The 16,516-nt window shown below is 34.8% G+C and overlaps 1 protein-coding gene and 1 pseudogene across 1 annotated transcript in view; both read left to right on the top strand.

Moving 5' to 3' along the window:
- Positions 1–16,516, top strand: part of CADPS2 (calcium dependent secretion activator 2) — a 613,966-nt gene that overhangs the window by 452,051 nt on the left and 145,399 nt on the right. The window contains 1 exon segment of the mRNA XM_049771072.1: positions 356–543. Coding sequence (XP_049627029.1) covers positions 356–543 — 188 coding nt within the window.
- LOC126029951 (uncharacterized) lies at positions 4,430–4,528 on the top strand (annotated as a pseudogene).

Genomic DNA, 16,516 nt, shown 5'->3' with positions numbered 1-16,516 from the left:
TTTTATTATTCTTATAAATTGCTTCATGTACAGATTGGCTTTGGATGATGTCACTGATTGTGTCCTGACCATTTAGATTCTGTGAATAAATTTGACTAGTTTTGACTGACAGTGGGAACAGGTTATACATACCTTGCTGTGACAAGGTAAGTAATAAATGGAAGGTTGCTAGTTGTCCCAAATGTGTTCCCAAATTGATGATATGTCTCTTCAGAAAGAACATAAAAAAATGCCAGGAATAAAAAGAAAATTTTTCAAGAGACACTTCAGTGAAACTTTGTCTTATAATGTGTAAGCCAGTACTTTCTAGAAAAGCAAATTCTTGTGTTGAAAGAATTTTTTTTTTCTTTTGCAGGGTTGGTTTAGCCCTGGTCAGGTCTTTGTGTTAGATGAGTACTGTGCCCGTTATGGAGTAAGAGGCTGTCATAGACATCTCTGCTACCTTACAGAACTGATGGAACATTCAGAAAACGGTGCTGTTATTGACCCAACCCTGCTCCATTACAGCTTTGCATTCTGTGCCTCTCATGTGCACGGAAACAGGTATTTTTACTTGCAAACACACAGTGAAATGTCTAGGGTTGACTTGGGAAGAGAGAAAGATGTGCTTTGCCATTATCACCTAGTAACAGATTTTAAATAGCAGACACTTCTTGCAAGAGAGAAAAAAAAACACAAAAGAAAAGTGTACATCAGTATGCTATTGATTTAGGTGGGCTGCACTTTATATTTCTTTCTGCCATTAAAGCCACTTGAGAGAGTGAGAATATCTATGAGATTTGAAGTTGCCTTTTCGTTCTTATGCACCAACTAATAATAGGTTCTGCATAGCTTAAGTGCCATATGTATTTCATATGGGTAGGGATTGCTGCTATATCTGTGAATAACTAATGATCCTTGCTTTTTCAGTGTGGGATAAGTTTTCATTGATAACACAATATAAATAAAGGGTTTATGTAGAATATATTCTCACTCCCCTCTACAATCTACATTTGAGAGATAGGGTTTCCCTTTCGACATGCTGAGCCTGTGACCATACTTTACCAAAAGGACAAAAAAATTTACATAATTTATCCCCCCAACACACACAGAAGCACATCTATGTAAATTATAGCTTGAAATCTCTCTGGCTCACTTTATTTTTCTTTTCTGTACTTTGTTCTTGGGATTCTTTCACAAATTCATTAGCCCTTATAGTATTAACTGTTAAAATTGGGTCAACCATTATTCATCTATACCTGTTTATATTTCTATTTTCCTCACATACTCATTTGTGCTACACCTAGTTTCACAGTACAGCAGAATAGTCAAAAAATCAGACCACATGGGTTCAAAATAAACTCATCTACTAAATAAGGAAGTACACACTTCTTAATTTATGCCCCCACTTCCCTATCTGTTTTAAAAAAGACATAACTAACTAGATGCCATAAATTATGATAGGAAGTCTATACTTTAATGTATATCAGTTTATTTAGTGCCTGGCATGTAAATATTAAAAACAAACAAAAATTAGTTGGGACTGTCTCAAATATATTTATCCCTTTGATTCACTTTCCCATTTATTCTCCCATCTTCTCAACTTCTCACAATTAAACCTGACTGATTTTTCAGCTCATCTTTTGCCAGTAAGACTTCTGGAAATAAATTTCCTGTCCTTAAGCTTCATACTTCTGATTTTCCACTATTTGAAAGTACATAGTCTCTTTTTTAAACAAAATTTAAATGAGTCGCCATGAGATACAGTTATAAAGTAATTCATGATTGAGTTTAGTTCTTTAAAGTCTAATACCCAACCCTTCACCATTGTACATTTCCCACCACCAATGTCCCAACGTTCCCTCCCACTGCCTGCCTATATAGCAGACATCTTTCCTCTTTCTCTCTCTGTATTCTTTTTCCCTTTCCTTTTAGACACTGGTTTGCAATATGATTACTGAAGAAATATTACTTTATCCTTTCAGCACCCAATTCTTATTCCCAACTACCCTTGTCCTAGTTGTCCCTTCTCTATTCTAACTGCACTCCACTGCATTCCATGACAAGCTTCTTACCATGTATGACTGCTTCTTAACTGTATTGTCTTTTGCTATTTCCATACTATCTTTTATTTATATCCCATATATGAGTAGAACCAACCTATGTGTACTCCTCTCTTTCTGACTCATTTTTCTCAGCATAATAATCTCCATGTCCATTCATGTATAAGCAAACTTCATAACTTCATTTTCCTAATGGTTGCATTGTATTTAATTGAATAAATGTGCAAAGCATTTTTATGTACACATTTGATTTGGACACTTGGGTTCTTTTCATTTTGGCTATTGTGAATAGTTCTTAGATGAATATAGGATTTCAGATGTTTTTTTCTGCATTATGTTTTAGGGTATTTAGGATATTTCCCAGGAGTGGTATTGCTGGGTCAAATGGGTCATATTGCTCAAATTCTACTGTTCTAAGGAATCTTCATATTGTGTCCCGAAAAGTCTGGACCAGTCAACAGTACCACCAGCAGCAAATGAGAGCCCTTTTTTCTCTCTACCAGAACTTATTGTTCTTGTCCTTTGTGATGTGTGTCAGACTCTGTTGTTTGAGATGACATCTCATTTATATTTTGACTTGCTTCTTGCTGATTAATGATGTGGGCATTTTTTCATGTGATTTTTGCCATTGTATTTCTTGGTTGAGGAAGTACATGTTCATCTCTTCTCCCCATTTTTGATGAAATGATATGTTTTTTTCCTGAGAAATTCTACCAGCATCTTAACTGTCTTATACATTAGTACCCAATTATCAGTTGGATATTGGTATTTCTCCAAATCCATGAAAAGTTTTTGTTTGTTTGTAGAAGTCTGCACATTTTTAATTACTTTATTTAAGCATCTTGGTTACAAAATTATTGGTTTCAGTGATACAATGTACACAACCCAAGACCAATGTCATAGTTTCCCTCACACCCCAACCCTTCCTGCATCTTTATTTCTATTTCTCTCTATCTCTCTGTTCACTTCATATTCCATGTTCCTTTATCAAAGATTAATTTATTATATACTTGAAGAATTCTCTACAATATATTCAAGTCTATCATTTTGATCTGAGGGTATGTCTTTGTTCCAGTGCCATGCTGTTTTAATTACTACCATTTTATATTCAGGTATTCAAAAGCATGTTGGTTCAACCTAGGGAGGTTATAAATCCAAGAATTTATTTCTTCTAGGTTCTCTCTTTTTGAGGTATAAATATTCTCAAAGTAATTTCTGATTATCCTTTGATTTTTTGTAGTGTCTGTTGTGGAATCCCTCCTTTCATGTCTGATTCTGTTTATTAGTATTCGTTCTTTCTCTTTATTTTATTGATAACCAATTCTTGCCTTTATTGATCTGTTGGATTGTTTGGGGGGGGTTGAGTCATTAAATTCTGTTCTAAGTTTATTATATCCTTCTTTCTACTTTCAGCACATTTGTTGATCATTTTCAAGTTTATTAAGCTGTGTGGTTAGGTTATTTATGTAGGGCCTTTCTTCTTTCCAGATAAAAGCTTGCAATGATATACAATACAAAATGTCCTCTGAACTCCATTGTTCAGTGTAGCACTATTTACAATAGCCAGAATCTAGAAATAACCCAAGTGCCCAAGAACAGAAGAGTGAATAAAGAAATTTTGGTACATCTATGCAATGGAATATTATGCACCTATTAGGAAAAATAAAGTCATGAAATTTGCTTATACATGGATGGATATGGAGAGCATTATGCTGAGTGAAATGAGTCTGAAGGAGTAGCTTAGACAGAATAATCTAACTCATTTTGGGAATATAACAAATAAAGGGTAGTATGTAGTAATATCCAGAAGCAACAGAGATGAAGGCCAGAAGGATCAGTCCATGATAGGAAGCTTGCCAAAGAGCAAATGAGTGCAATTAAGGTAGAGAAGGGTTTATTATGTCAATGACAGTTGGAAAGGATCACTCTGACCAAAAACAGTGTGTTGAAAAGTGGATAAAGTGATAGGCATGATATACATACCTTCATGAACAATAGTACAAACCACTATGTCATAAACAAAATGTCTGTCAAGAGGCAGGCATGGGGGGAAAAGAGGGAAGGAAACTGGGGACATTGGTGACAGGAAACATGCACTGGTGAAGTAAGATATATATTGTATTACTGAAATGGAATTATGAGCAATTTTTAACCATGGTATTTAAATACAGTAATCATAAAAAATATCTTGCCTTACTAAAATAAATCATTTATCATTTTTTAAAGAAAGCACTAATTCTCATTCATCTGCCATCCTCTGCGTTTCTTACCACAGTGATTTATCCATGACTAGCATGGATTAACTGCACTTGAGTTATAGTCACCATTGTTACCATTACTCAGATTAGAATAAAACAGTGTTGATTTTTATCTCGGACTCCATTTTGGTGCTTGCTTAGGCAGTACATATACTATAGTTAAAACAATACAGAGATTAGCCCCTGTGCAAAAATGACACGCAAATTCGTGAAGCCTTCCATACTAAAAAAAAAAAAAAAAAAAAAAAAGAAGAAGACTCCATTTTGATTTCCATCTCTTTGTAAAACTCATCCTTACTTGTAGATCTGGAAACTGTTCCAGGTGGTAGTCTTTTTTTTAACTACTCCAAACTAAATCATTCACACTTCTCTAGCTAACTGGGGAACTTTCCAGCAGAAAATCAAACCAAACCAACTTGCAGTGTGAGGGACTTTTTGTTTTGTTTTTTGTTTGTTTGTTTTTGTTTTTGTTTTTTGTTTTTACTTGTGGGTTTTTTTGTTTTGTTTTGTTTTGTTTTTGCTCGGGGGTTATTCCTGGTTGTGTGCTTAGAAATCGCTCCTGGCTTGGGGGACCATATTGGATTCTGGCAGATGGAACCATGGTCTGTCCTAGGTTAGTGCAAACTCCTACCACTTGTGCCTCTGCTCCACCCCCTGGGGACTCCTTGACTTAAACTGCCTTTTGTCTTCTGACTCTCCCTTAATTCCTCTCAAGTACTGGATATGAAAGGTGGGTCTTACAATGTGAGATGGGACTCCAAAATGCAAGGAAGAGGATATGAAGGTTGCAGGAAAATATATGATCCAAAACAGTCAAGGAAGAACATTAAAAAGAAAGTTTAATTTGCCATAGTAATAGTATAGCAAGGAAGATATTTGCCTTGCGTGCAAATGACCAGGGTTCAATCCCTGCATCCCATATAGTCTCCTTAACTCACCAGGAATGATTCTTAAGTCCTAAGTACCACTCAATATGGCCTTTCTCCAAAAAAACTAGGAATTTTAACTAAGATACCCCCAAAACATAGGTATTTGAGACTTATTTTAATGTTTAATGGAAAGTTCTTGAGAAAATGTCAGCTTCTGCCACTGCCTAAGAGACACCTGATCTTAATCTTTATGTTGCCATAGTTACTTTCATTCTGTAAAACTATTTTCTTTATAATGAAACTGTTTTATATATAAAGCTGTTTTCTTTATAAAACAATTATGAAGTATAATTTAAGTTATATGTATAAGGGAGTACATATATCATCATAATATTGCATACAAAATCCATTTTACAAGCTCAGTTATGTTTATACTCAGGCATCTCTGGGTGATGTTTTAGAATTGAAATTTGAATCAGTCTCAGAATACTGAGGTCGGCCTTATATAAAATTTTCTTTAATAATTTTTATTTAAACACCTTGGTTACAAACATGATTGTGTTTGGGTTTCAGTCATATAAGATGACACCCCCCCATCACCAGTGCAACATTCCCACCATCAATGTCCCAAATATTCCTCCTCCGCTCCCCGCCCCCACTGTACTCTAGATAGGCTTTCTATTTCCCTCATACATTTTTATTGTTAGGATAGTTCGCAATGTAGTTATTTCTCTAACTAAATTCATCACTCTTTGTGCTGAGCTTCATGAGGTGGGCTGTAATGTCTAGCCCTCCTCTCTTTTGTCTCTGAAAATTGTTGAGAAATGTCTTTCATTTTTCTTAAAACCCATAGATGAGTGAGACCATTCTGCATCTCTCTCTCACTCTCTCTCTTTGACTTATATAAAATTTTTTATTTATTTTGGTTTCATTTGGGGTTTATATACAGCAGAGTTCAGGGTTTTTCTGGCTTTGTGCTCAGATGACAGTTCAGGAGGGGTTCAGGGGACCATATGTGTTGCCAGGGATCAAACCCAGGTTAGTTTGCTACCCATTATACTGTCTATAAAACTCCACTTGTAACATTTTGAAACAAAATAGGAAGATATAGAGTTCTAGGGAAATTTAGTCTCAGACTAGAATAGGAATTATCTAAATTAAACTGAAATATATAATGTTTCCTATAATTTTGTTTTTATTGCTCTGTTTGGGGGCCACACCCAGCAGTGTGCTGGGCTTAATTAGTATTGTCTCTGTACTCAGAGATTACTTTTAGTGCTGAAAAGTCAGATTATAATTGATAACTAGAACTCTAATACAAGTCAGCTCTTTGTGAAATTGAGACTTTCTTGTTTTTATCTTCAGGATGGAATATTTAGACAGACTTTCATATAAGAATACTGTCAATGTCAAGCCTGATTTGTCTTTTGGGTCTGCCATCATCAAAATGATTGTTTTAGCATCTGTCAAGTTACAGATTCAGAGACTGAACTTAAAATACCTCTCAAAAAATTCTAAGCCATGAGCTAGACAGTACAGCAGGGAGCATGCTTGCCTTGCAAAGTGCTGACCTAGGTGTCAATCCCTGACACCTAGATCCCCTCTAGGAATAATCCCTTAGTGCTGAAGAGGAGTAATCCAAAAGGAACATAGGGCATGGCCCGTACAAAAATAAGTTCTAAAAGAAAGAAAAAGATCCCATTTTATTGTCAACTGAATGAAATGGCAACAGTATACTTTGATCTGAAATTTTTCATGAACACATTTCATGAGCTCTCTAGGTATGCTTCTTCTGTGCAGCTGCATATCTGAATAGAAGTTTGAGTGTTAGGAATATAAAAGGAAAAAAAAACATGAAACAGAAAATATCTGACTGGTACCAAGACTGAGGAAGAGCAAGAAAGAGGAAAGGAAAAAATGTGAGTCAAAGACAGTGTAATAACCTGACATATCCATGAATAATGTAGCCTCTCCCTATGTTCTCGTGCCTCATACAATGGACAGGAATGAAGAAACATTGGAGACAATGCCTTAGAGTGCAGATTTCTGCCTGTGTTTGGTTATGCATCTTGGTTTTGTAAGTCAAGTCTAGCATAGAAATGCTGAAGCAACAATATACATCAAGCACTGCATTCCACACCCTTCTGAGCTTTAGGGTGAACCATCTTAGGACTTCTCATGCTTAACAAGGCTGACTCTATAGGACTAGCTTTGAAATTCAGGCTACAGGATAATTGCTATATCAATAGTTTCCAGATTTATTTTTAGGGAAAAATTATTTAAATTCTCTCTCTGGAAATTGGTCTTCTTTAAGTTCTCTTACTTGCACATTTTAGCACTTCCCTGTAACATGTAACTCGCTTTAAGAACAGTACTATAGAAAATATATGAAGGGGCCGGGCGGTGGCGCTGGAGGTAAGGTGCCTGCCTTACCTGCGCTAGCCTAGGAGACGGACCGCGGTTCGATCCCCCGGCGTCCCATATGGTCCCCCAAGCCAGGAGCGACTTCTGAGCGCATAGCCAGGAGTAACCCCTGAGCGTTACCGGGTGTGGCCCAAAAACCAAAAAAAAAAAAAAAAAGAAAATATATGAAGCAGTTCCTCTTTTCTGTGGGTTTCATAATGTTTCACAGAGTTATAGGCAGCTTCATGGACATGATCATCATGTGTAATTATCTCAGTTTTCACATTTCCACTTAACTCTCATGTCACTCTTAGAAGTGCCCGGGCACCATTTGTAATAGCAAGGATTAAGCCCAGGTCAACTGCATGCAAGAGAAATGTCTTAATTCCTATAGTAATTCTCTAGCCACTATACAACAATTGTTATTCTTGATTGTGCTTTCTTTTAGTTCTGGGTTCCTTTAGCAATCTATTTGATAAATTCTGAGCATCTTTCTTTCTTGTGTTTGATTTCTTTTTTTGTTTCTGTAAACTTTTTTTCTTGGCTAAAGCATTGTTTCCTTTGTCAAATTCAGAAAGATAATGGTTAAGGAACTTGGTACTGGGGTTAAGTTATCCCCCAGTACTGAACCAGAAGTAGTTCCTGAGCACCACCAATTGTGACCCAAAAATCAAACAAAAAAACTATCCACATTTTTACCATGCCATTAATGTAAATTGTCAAAAACATTAAAAACATTTATATTTTGCTAACTGATATGCACATAAGAACTAATAATAGAGGCCAGAGCAATAGCACAGTGGTAGGATGTTTACCTTGCATGCGTCTGACCCAAGACGGACCTGGATTTGATCCCCTCAACTCATATGGTCGGTCCCCCAAACCAGGAGCAATTTCTGAGCACATAGCCAGGAGTAACCCCTGAGAGTCATCAGGTGTGGCCCAAAAGCAAAACAAACAAACAAAATAATATAAACTATATTCATGGTCAGAGAGACAGTACAAGGGCTAATGAATTTTCTTTTTTTTTTTTTTTGGTTTTTTTTTTTGGGGGGGGCCACTCCCGGCAGTGCTCAGGGGTTACTCCTGGCTGTCTGCTCAGAAATAGCTCCTGGCAGGCACGGGGACCATATGGGACACCGGGATTCGAACCAGCCACCTTTGGTCCTGGATCGGCTGCTTGCAAGGCAAATGCCGCTGTGCTATCTCTCCGGGCCCGGGCTAATGAATTTTCATTACTTAGTGGCTCACTCCTGTTTAAATTCTATACCACATACTGTTTCCAAGGCACCACTATGAATGAAACCTGAGTACAGAGCCAGGGGTAAGTCCTGAGGACAGCTAGATATATCCTCTCACCAAAATAATGATAATTAATAATAATAATATGCATGGGAATTCTTTTCATAAACTTTATGATAGTTATTTCTAAACAAACTAAGAAAAGTGAAGACCTAAGAAATAACTTGTAGCCTTTAGTTTCTTAGAAGGCGTGGTATAAAAATGAAAAACAATTTATTTTTAATCTTAGAGGTATCATAGTGGCTATCTACTATGTAGCCTGTTTGTAATGTGCAGGTTTCTTTCATTCTATGTATTTACTGTTTCCCTGAAACACAATTCATATGTGTTATATTGAAAGCTGAGCACCCAAAGAGAGAGTTCAGGAGGTAAAGTGCTTCCCTTGCATGATCTAAACCTGGGTTCAATCCCAGTAAATATGTCTCCCAAGTACATAATGATCACAATATATGCATGGTATTGATATTTTTAATCCTTATAAGTTTATCAAGACTTATTTTGTATCCCAGTGTATGGTCTTTAGAACTTTAATAATTATTTTATATACTGAAAATTGCCATAATGTTCAGGATTTTAATTTGTTGTTTCTGGCAGTCTTTTTGCCATGATCACTGCCTCTCATGCAACTAGAATTTTTGTAGTAAATTTATATAAATGAAACTAATTTGTTAATATAAATGAAATTAAGATTGGTTTGAGAAAGTTTCTTCAAAAGATGATCTTTTCTTTCTTAATGTGGAAAGACCTTCGTGGGACTTATCAGTTGTTTCATTCTGAAGATTTCATGATTCAGAAGGTGTACTGAGTTCAATGAGGACAAGGCAGATGGTGAATACTTTCAGGAAAAGCAATCTCAAAAAACAATTTTTCACCCATCCTGTACTGATGTGGTCACAGATAGATTTTCTTTACTTACCCAATTCTCTGAGTTTTATTTTCCACATTTTTCTGTAACTTACCTAGATGCATGTGGTGAGCCCCTATTTCTGTGATTTTCACCTGTGGCCCTTTTGGAATATCCTGGAATGTACAAAGAGCATAGGGCACCCCATTTAGAAATACAGGTACAGATTATTGAGGGGCCCATTTTTTATTTCTTTATTTAAGATCATGGATACAAACATATTTGTAATTGGGTTTCAGCCATAAAATGCACACACCCCTTCACCAGTATAATTTTCCTGCCACCATTGTCTCCTATTTTCCCCCTCCCTATCCCCTGCCTGTGTTCAAGACATTCTATTTCTCTATCATTGTCATGGTAGTTGTTAGTGTAGTTATTTCTCTAACTGCACTTCCCACTTTTTGTGATAAGGGCTGGTCCTTACTTGTGATAGAGGCTGGTCCTCTTGGCCCTCATCTCTATTTGGCAAGCATCTTCGTGGCAAACACACGAGATTAGGTTTCCAAGCAATCTAGTTTCATGGCTAGAGCTATAATGTCTCCTTTTTTTCAGTGTTTTTCCTGAGAAAAAATATGTTCTCACAGTAACACTTTGAGTCCAGCTTTGGTTGATTATTATTTTCCTACAGTTGGGAACATAAGCAGCATAGCATTAATAATATACAATAATGCATTCAATGCTTAAGTGTTTATAGTAAAGAAGTTTCAGATAGACTCTTCTGGAAGTCCAGGTGAAATAATAAAATTTTCATTTTAGAAAAATTACTTGGATATTTCTATAGAAATTCTCCTGGAACTTTTTTTAGTCTTCAACTAAATTTCAAGTTCTATATCATCAATTTTTGCCCATCCATTGCCTATCAACATACTGTGATTTCCAAACTTAACCTTTCCTTAATGCTCCAAATCACATCAAGACTGTACTCTTTTGCCCTTCTTACACATAATGTTGTGCTTATTGTTTGTTATTTCTTCTTTTATTCCTCTTTTGTTTATATTATCTCTATGGACAGGGATCATTTCTCTTATGCTTATATTGTATCCAGAGAACTTGACCAGCTATTCAGTAAAGCTTGATGAAAGCAAATAAATGATATTTAACTATGTGTTGACAGATTTTCTAAGTAGCATTGGGCCACTCCATAAGAATTCATAATTAAGTAATCTTAATGAAATACAGTAATATGTATGGCCTGCAAGAAGACCCTTGTCAACTAGGAACATTTTATCATTTCTCATCATATAAATTAATATATTAAGAGAGTTAATTACCCTTTTATGATAAAATTAAAAATGATTTTAACAAATGTTAAATATCACAATTTATGAAGTAGCAAGTAAATTGACATTGAAAAATCAGTTTTGCATTATATATCAAAAGCCAGAAAATATCATCTCATTTATCATAGTCAGTCAATGTTGCCAAAGCAAAAATGCCACAGAATGTGGACTTAGAAATGTATTCTTTCATAGGGCTGAAGACTATAGGTCCAAGATCAGTGTGCTAGCAGTCAGATTCTGACCAGAAGACTATCTTCCCAGATTGTTGAGCTTTCTAAAGAAAGAAAGAGAAGGAGAGCCCTGTCCGAGTAGGCCCCACTCTAATGAATTTCTTTAACTGTAATTGCTTCCACAAAGTTTCATCTTGAAATAGTCTTTATTAACTGTTATTAAATACAAGCATTAACCACCATTAACCTTGGTCGTTAAGGGTTCCACAACTAAATTATTTTGATGGTTGATAAGAAAACAAGTAAACCTCAGTTCTGTTTATTTTAACAATATCCTACCAGGACAATATCACAAGTTAGAATAAAAGGATTATTGTGTATGTGTGTTCATCTCTCTTCAGTATAGTCTTCAGTAATAAATGTGCCAAGTATGGAGAGGTCTTGAGGGACCCTAGGACAATTGTGCAAGGTAGCTGACACCTGGATGGCACGTGTGGAACTGGAATACTTTATGTATGAAATTCTATTAATAACTGTTTGTAAACCACGGTACCCAGAATAAAAAGTAAATTAATTTTAAAATAAAATTAACAATATTTATTAAATGAGCAATACATAACATAGTATTTATGTTAGAAAAAGTATATGGGGAAAGTTGGACATATCTAGTAATGGCATATTGAGCTAAAATATAGTGTAATTATGGTGTAACATAAAATAGCATGCTTCCATTTAAAGGCATAAATTAGAATATTTTGAATATTGAAAAAATACTTACATATTACTGAAAGAATAAAATCATGAATCGGAATGTATGATTTTTGTCACAGATTTATAGAGGGCTGAAGTTATATAAAATGGTATTGTCATTTATTACTATTTGGGGTATAGAAGCACTGATATTTGTGTCTAAGCACATTTATGAATTCTGATTCTGAAATTATTATATGGTTATACTTTAGTAATTAAAAATTCTCATTTTTTAAAATACATTTTGAGCTAAGATACAGTTAATATTTATGTCAAAGAATACCCAACTCAAATTTTAATGCTAATGGTATATATCTTTTTATTTTGATGAAGAAAAATAGTTCTGTTGTTAATTAGATAAAGTAAAGATAGTTTTTATTGAAACTTATTTAGAAAAATGTGAGAGGAGAGAAAGAGAAATACATGTTTGACAGAGCAAGAATATGGGCTTCTCAAGAGCAGAAATTATGCAAGCAAGGAAACATAGAGACAAGCAAGCAACATACATATTTCAGGGAGAACATGGGTTTGAAGAACAAGCCAATTCTCTTTAATTTTAAAAGCCTCTTTATTCTTTTTTAATATACTTTCATGGGTCTTGGATTTTAATTTACATAAAACCAGATAATTTTTTTTGTTAATTTGTCTTCTTCAAGATGCCAGTTATAAAATCTTGAATAACTATTCTTGGGTTACCTATCTCTACCCTAACACAAAAATTAAGTGAGAAAATCACATATCTGCATCAAGTCATTTACTGCCTACCTTATATAAGTGCCTGCTCTTTCTTTAATATCCAAAGAAAATAAACTGCAACAAAAATTCAAATAAAGAATATAATAAAGGAAGTATGTTCAGAAAAATGTACAATTTAATTTTAATTTTCTAAGTATTTCTCATAGAACATATTTTTTTCTATCATTATGAACATAAAAAGGAAGAATTAATTTTCTGGATATTTAAAGTTTGGGGATATGTAAAAGAATACTGGAGATATAATATATGGCCATCCAAATATTTTCTTTGAAACAATAGGAGGTGTTAAAAGTTAGGGAACAAAAATAAGAAGAGTTTGTTGTTTTCTCTTTTTTTCTTCCATAATTTCTTATCCTCGTGCTGTGTCTTCCTCTCCTTTTTATTCTGTTCACAAATGGATATTGGTGGGAAATACACAAAGTGTAAAGTGACTTTTACCTGCTGTGCTGCAGACAGAATTGACAAATCAGAAATACCACCCTTTAGGTGTCTCTCTCCTTCTCACTCTCTAGAGGAAGCTAAAATGTCATCCATTCTGCCTAGGAGAGAGCAGGTGAAAAGAGGCCTTTAAGGAAACCAAAAGCACCATGAACTTTCTCATTTGCTCCCAGGTTGCTTGCAAAGTATCTTTTACCACAACCACCAAAAACTATCAGAGCAGATAGACTTCCCTGATGAGTTAAGGAAGAAGGAGATTGATTAAGAAGGGTGATGAAAATCAATCTCCTCAATCAATGATCACTCCTAGAATATTTACCAAACCATATGCACTCAGGTCTCAGACTGTGCAGAGTTAGAGATAATAGTCAAGACACTTCATTCCCCAAGTTGCTAACACGTTGTTCTTCCTATTTAAGTATTTTTTAAAATAGTCATAGGAGATGATATATATTTGTCTTCAAATTAAAGCTTATTTACAAATGGTATTTCTTAAAGAGGAATCATTGGGAGATCCCATAATTAAACAATTCTTGAAAGTTCTGTGTAAAAAGTTAAACAGTTTTTTACTATTTGGACTACTTAATATATCATGATTATGCTGTGCATCTCCAAGAGTCCCTAATTTATATTGTAAAAAAAAAAAACTGGGACTAAAAAAAAAAAAGACTAGGACTGAGAACCCTTTATATCTGTTGGGGAATGTCAAGATTAGAGCCTTCAAACATATTTACATATGTGCAAATATGTAATATCTGTAATAGTGCAGTAAGATGCTTGCCTTCCACATGGTCAACTGTGTTTGATCCCCAGCATTCCATTTAGCCCCCCAAATCCATTAGGAGTTATCCAAGTAAGCAGAACCAGGATTAAGTCTTGAGCACAGCTGTGTGTGACCCCAAAACAAAAACAAAAAATAAACTATAGTAGTAGCCCTTAAGTTTTGCTTATGCCAAATCACCCAAAAGAATTGAAATTTAAATATGGCCAAATTCATTTGTATTAGTCTTGTGAACATCTGGACATTTTTATATTAAATATGGAGGGGGAGTACTATAAAACATGAGAGTTATAATCTGTTCTGCAGTTTAGATTATAACAATATCTGTAGGCCAGAATGATAGTACAGTAAGTAGAGCATTAGCCTTATACATGGCTAACCTAGATTCACTCCCTAGCATCCCATATGGCCTCTACTGACTGATGCCAGGAGTAATTTCTGGGTGCAGAGCCAGGAATCACCCCTGACATCAGGGGTGGCTCAAAAACCAAAATATAAATACATATTTAAGGAGATCTCCTCTTTGATATTTTCATTGCTCTTCTACTCAAATGCCTAACTGCAATCCAGTTTTATATCATTTTCTTGTTACTTTGATATGGTCATCTGATTATCCCTCATAGGAACTAAATTATTAGATTAATTTTCCCCAAAGCCATCACTAGTAATAGGAAATGGATTAATGAAATTGTTCATTCTTCTTGTTTCTGAGCTATATTTTATGAGCTTGATTTTCATTTTGGAGCTTTTGCTCATTATAAAAAGAAATTGGTAATCATAAAAAATATACAGAAATTATATTTCAAAATGCCTAATTCTTTAAATTGGTGAACAATTAAAATTTAACTCCCACAGTTTATTAAAGAAGTCTAATAAAATTTGTTTGTACGTGTGAGCTTTAATTTTTAACGTAGAATATGTAGTCACATAGATCAACTTGCATTGATTTCTGAAAACAAAATGTAACCTCGAGGCAGAAATAAGACCATGCTGTATAATTTGTTAATTTTTAAAACCTCTCACAGAATACTTCATTATTATTAAAATCATGAGGTATCTATAACTGTAAGCCTTAGGAAAAAAATAGAACTGTTAAATTTTGAACCATAAAAATTATCTGTTGAAAACACTTTAATTATTGATTGCAGACTTAAATCCTAATTAGCAATCAAGTTATATAATTGGTCTTTTATGTTAGAATTCTAATACTACATTTTGACATTGTCTTTATCATCGTCAAGGAGGCGTTATTCTTTTCACTAATCATTTCACTAAATAATTAGTAGAGTCATTAAAGCGGCAGATAAACACTTAAAGATATCCATGAAGACATACGAAAAAGAAAATAAATTATGGGTGCACACACACACACACACACACACACACACACACACTGGTTTGAGAATGTGAGGTCTTAGCTTCAAGTCCAGGCTCCTGCACTTAGAACCAAGTGTGACATTGGACAAAAAAACATAATACAGCCTCCTTTCAGGAGGCTGGATCAGATATCAGGGAGCATCTATGTTGTGTTTATATATATGAGAACACTAACAGGCAGATGTTTAGAATTCTGTAATTGTTCACCGTTATATGAGTTGTAACAATAGCCACGACAAAACAGATGTGGGTGGCACAAGAAGTATTTGCAATTACTGAAAAAAATACATTTAGAAGCAACTGTTACATGGGAACTTGGCATTAGCAATGTTGATCATTAGTTCCACTAGTTTAGATACTGAAGACCACTGCATATAAATAGTATACACTGCTGGTTTGGTATAGACTCTTAAAAAAAAAAAAAAAAAAAGAGCCAGAGAGATAACTTAACTGACAGAAATCATGTTTTGCCCGCCAGTGATACAAGTTTAATCTTTGGTACTAGAAGGCTCTCCAGGCACCAAATTGGAAGTAGCTCCTAAACACCAGCATTTGTTCCAGAAACCAAAAGCTAAACATATCTAAATAAATGAATTATAGAAGGAGGTGCAAATGAGGGAAATCCCAACATATTAAATGTAATCATTAGGTATGTGCCTATTTAAGTAATATATGCAATAAAATGTTGGCCATGTTTTGTGCTTGGCTATCTTTATTCTAAAGCCTGATATTTTCTTGACTTGACTTTCTCACTTCCATCACCTGAACCCCTCGATTTATTCTATCAGGTCAGTGACGTGCCACAGAGCAGTTTAACAAAACAGGATGGCTTTCTTTATCACTGGTCACAATCTCTTTTGACAGTGGAAGCAAACAGTAAATTTCACTCAAATATGACCAGGTGACATCTGTCAGAGTTTGAAGCCAAAGGATCATATCAATCAGCAGAACAATAATGACAAGTCCTGTGCTCTTTTTCATCAAGTTTGCATGGATTTATTTAGTAAAATAACCAACACCAATTTTGTTTGGTTTTATTTTTGCATTATATGGGATAATGAAATGATTCCTTTCTTGTCCAAATGCCCAAGTTTCCAAATTTATGATTTATATAGAATTTATGTTCAACTATTTTGAGCATTACCAATACCTTTGCAGAAGGTGCTAGTACAGGTTTTGTGCTATG

The sequence above is a fragment of the Suncus etruscus genome, chromosome 1 (genome assembly GCF_024139225.1).
Source record: "Suncus etruscus isolate mSunEtr1 chromosome 1, mSunEtr1.pri.cur, whole genome shotgun sequence".
Classification (NCBI taxonomy): Eukaryota; Metazoa; Chordata; class Mammalia; order Eulipotyphla; family Soricidae; genus Suncus; species Suncus etruscus.
Note: the sequence above shows the minus strand (reverse complement) of the source record. Positions and strands in the feature narration are given on the sequence as shown.